Consider the following 3,657-nt stretch of genomic DNA (forward strand, 5'->3'; position numbering starts at 1 on the left):
TCAGTGCGTTCGCGTAATACATAGAGCTCGTTTTGCCCAGAGACACGGCCAATTGATAGGTACGGCCTCCAACCCAGTTGGTCGTCGTGGTCTGCGACACCATCTTGCCGGCCGCGAACAGGACCAAGGCACGAGAGCCATCCGCTGGCGTCATGGGAGTGTAGTTTGGCACTTGCACCACAGCAGCAGATGCAGCCGAGGCACCTGCCCAGGTGCTTTCTTGCAAGGCGACGGTGCGTTGACCTTGAGCCTGAGTGTACTGCTCAAATGAAGCTTGAGCAATGGACTGCGAAAACATGCACTCATCCAGCCAGGTGGTGGTAGTCGAGGTTGTAGAAGTAGAGGTTGTTGATGTGGTGCTGGTGGTGGTACTGGTCGTGGTAGTCATGGTAGAAGCCTCAACCGCGGCAAGCGTACAACCTTGCACGGTGATTGAGTTGTAGATCAAGCACGTTGCGATTTGAGTCGCCACCTGCACATTTGCTGATGAGTGAAAGGCGATTTCATTCATAGACACGAGCCATTGGGGAAAACTAGACGTGTGTCACCATATTTCAAGCACGTACATTGTCGTCATTGGTGTCAACTTCAAACATTGTGCCATCGACATCGATATCGGTCCAGTGATCGGCTTTAATGGCGCACATCTGTTTGATTTCATATGACGGTGCACGCATTCAGCCGTGTATAAGATCACGATTCCAAGGCCCGAGACGAGAGGTATGATGTGTCGACTAACGTTTTGAATGTTGCACATCTGCTGCACGCTGCTCTTGAACTGCTTGCCCAATTTGGTGAGCTTGCGACGGGGAAGGGTGCTCAAGTCAAATCCGTTTACGCACTCGTACTTGGCCTACAGTATCACAAGTTATCAAAGTAAGATTCACCGTCGGTGATTATTCGCAAGATGTGAGTGGGTGTTTTGCCTTTGAGACACGTACACGACCGGTGAAGGGGGCGACGCTGCATGCTTCAAACTGAAAGCAGCGGTTCTGGCCATCAGTGTCTTCGCAAGACTGCAGGCGGCGGCAGGCAGCGCCGTTGACGTTGCTACATGTGGAAATTTTAAAGCAATCGCAGTAACCACCTACAAGGAGGAGTGGGAGACAGCGAGGCAATATGAGCGAGGTTTGGGGGCTTGATTGAAGACTTGCTACGGGCATGGCAACGAACCTTCTGTGCAGGAGGTGGTGGCGAGGCCTTGGGTGCCGAGATCATCAGAGCTTTGGCTCCAGTAGTAGCCTTGATTGGAAGCAACAGTTTCAGAGCACTGGGCTGTCTACGCACAAGTATGGTCATACGCATGGTTAGTCCACAAACAAACCCCGGAACACGAGGTATACCCAGATAGCGATGAGGGGTCGGTCACACGAGGCCATGAGCCATCATCCGCTGCAACGCACCACTTGAGTTTGTTGTTCACTGTCCTGAATGTCGGACAGAATAAGATCAGCCGTTGCACTGGCAGCCACAAGCAGCAGCGCGCAGGCAAGAGCCGCCGACTTCATCGTCGGGGATTGAGGAAAGAGTTGCTAAGGATGCGTTGGCAGGCCGAAAACTCCCGTGTTCTGACGCTCAGTCACAGGGGCCGGGTGGTAATGGTCAAAAAAAAAGGCAGCGGGAGCCAGCGGGGAGAGTCGAGGCGAGCTCGTTCACCAGTCGACACCACGCAAGGACGGCGACGGTGACGGCAGTGACGATGCGGATCACTTTGCGGAAAATGGAAATTCTCGAGCGAGTTGACCAGCTCATTCCCTCGTTCTCAGTCGGATCCTGACCACTGCCTCACACACGCTGCCCCACCCTTGGTTTGTCAACGGATGCCGCATGTGGCTACCGCATACTCAAGGAAGGAGCTGAGTGATCAAAGCTATTCCTCTCGCGCGTATTGACGCGCTAATCTCAAATTTGGCTGGGGTCGCAGCCACCGATACGTTGAGCGGACATAAACCTGGTGCAAGGCCCCTACCCAACCCAGTTCAGAGGACGGGTTGAGCCGGACCAGTTGCACGCGACGATCCGGAGGAGTGCAGAGCGTGACGACGGCCGAAGGCGGGGGGGTGCTTTCGACGGAAAACCATGCAGGTAGCACTCGGGCGCACGGCGGAATGCATCAGCGCGCACGTCTGCCCAGAAGGCAGGGCGCTGCCGTCGAGGCCGCCGCCATTTGTAGGGATCTCAAATTTTTGTTACGGGCGACCGCTGAAAAGGTGAGTATGACTTTGTTGCGATCATGCGCATACTGTTGGTCAGTCCAACGGACGGCCAGTGCCAAGTTATGTGGCAGAGCCAGCGTGACCACTGCGAGCGGACATGTCACCGGACAGGGACTTGGGGCGAAACAAGGCACTTTGTTGAGAAGCGCAAGAGGTTGGGCCACCGGAAAAGCGCTCCGGTGGAGGGGGAGAAGGGAATTGTATGGCAGCTTTTTACCCCGACGCAACGCATCACGAACCCCCTCGTCAAGGCGTGGACTGTGGGGTGCGTGCCAACTTGTGGTCAGGTTCACTCTCCGCGGCCTCTTGCCACGGCAGCACGATGAGCCGAAACCCCCCTTTTTTGGGACAACCGGACGAATGAGCCGAGCTCCTCATGCTTGTCGCTTATTTCAGTCAGGTTCACTGAAAGGCTGAAAGGTGCAGGCAGGGGTGGTGGTCGGGGTCAATCAGTTGCCCTGGCGCACTGATGATCGTCAGTCAGCCAAGACAGCGGTCAGGTTTTTAATTCGCGCTTGCCTGCTGGGTCGTCACAAGCACAGGCGCTGTTGACCGTAGACGAATTGGCCGCCGTCCTCCTCTCGCCTCGCTCGCCCTGTTCCACGTGACGACGTCCTTGCCGCCCCCATGCGTGCAGCACCAAAGGTCGTGGTTTTCACTCATGGTGGCAAGGTCGCGACGGACATTGTGTGAGTACGCTCCTCCCTGCTCCAAGTTGGGACCCCCAACATGGTGTGATGGAATGTGTATGTAGCCTGCAGCAAGGCCCTGAGACTGTGCCGTATTGTTTCAGGTACGCCGACAAGCATGTCGTCATTGTCATTGTATTCCACCTCGGAGGGACATTGACATTGTATTTGTTGACACGATGCGCGCACGAGCGACCAGACACGGAAACAGGACGACCATCCCCAGCTCCCACCCTGCCCCCCCCCCCAAAAAACTATGCTCTTTGCATCATGTGATGGCCAGCAGCGAGCAGAGATGGGCAAAAGCCCATTGCTGCGCCACGATTATTCGTGCTTGGGGCCGGCTTAACGGGAATGGCACCTCGTCATCATCAAGAGCTGGTCCATTTCCCTGCCATCTGAGTGTGCATGTGCTTGGCGCACAAGGGCTTGGTTGCCCACCTACACAATTGCACAGTCCTGCTGAAGCCAGGGGCGTCAAGTGACAGATCCCAAAATCGGGGGAAAGGCACAGAACGTGTGCTTGGAAACCAATGGGACTGCTTAGCCAAACGCAGATGAATCTAGACTGGATTGAGAGGATAGCGCAGTATCAGGTTGGCCCCGTGCCAAGCGCCGTCGCTTCTTAAACAACGGCCAAACAAGCAGCCAAGCGCGTCAAACAAAGACTGTGCCGGCTCGAACAATGAACATTCCATTAAACGGGTGTGCATGATGCCAACACGTCAAAGGCCCGGTTAGGGTTGGAGGGA

The 3,657-nt window shown here is 55.5% G+C and overlaps 1 protein-coding gene across 1 annotated transcript in view; it reads right to left on the reverse strand.

Moving 5' to 3' along the window:
• Positions 1 to 1,508, reverse strand: part of MONBRDRAFT_27916 (uncharacterized protein) — a gene marked incomplete at both ends in the record, with an annotated part of 7,545 nt that extends 6,037 nt beyond the window's left edge. The window contains 6 exons of the mRNA XM_001748361.1: positions 74 to 472; positions 567 to 647; positions 740 to 853; positions 942 to 1,087; positions 1,174 to 1,279; positions 1,404 to 1,508. Of these exons, the coding sequence (XP_001748413.1) occupies positions 74 to 472; positions 567 to 647; positions 740 to 853; positions 942 to 1,087; positions 1,174 to 1,279; positions 1,404 to 1,508 (951 nt within the window). The remainder of the gene's footprint in view (positions 1 to 73; positions 473 to 566; positions 648 to 739; positions 854 to 941; positions 1,088 to 1,173; positions 1,280 to 1,403) is intronic.
• Positions 1,509 to 3,657: the final 2,149 nt, after the last annotated feature.

Source organism: Monosiga brevicollis, genomic scaffold, assembly GCF_000002865.3.
Source record: "Monosiga brevicollis MX1 MONBRscaffold_22 genomic scaffold, whole genome shotgun sequence".
NCBI lineage: Eukaryota > Choanoflagellata > Craspedida > Salpingoecidae > Monosiga > Monosiga brevicollis.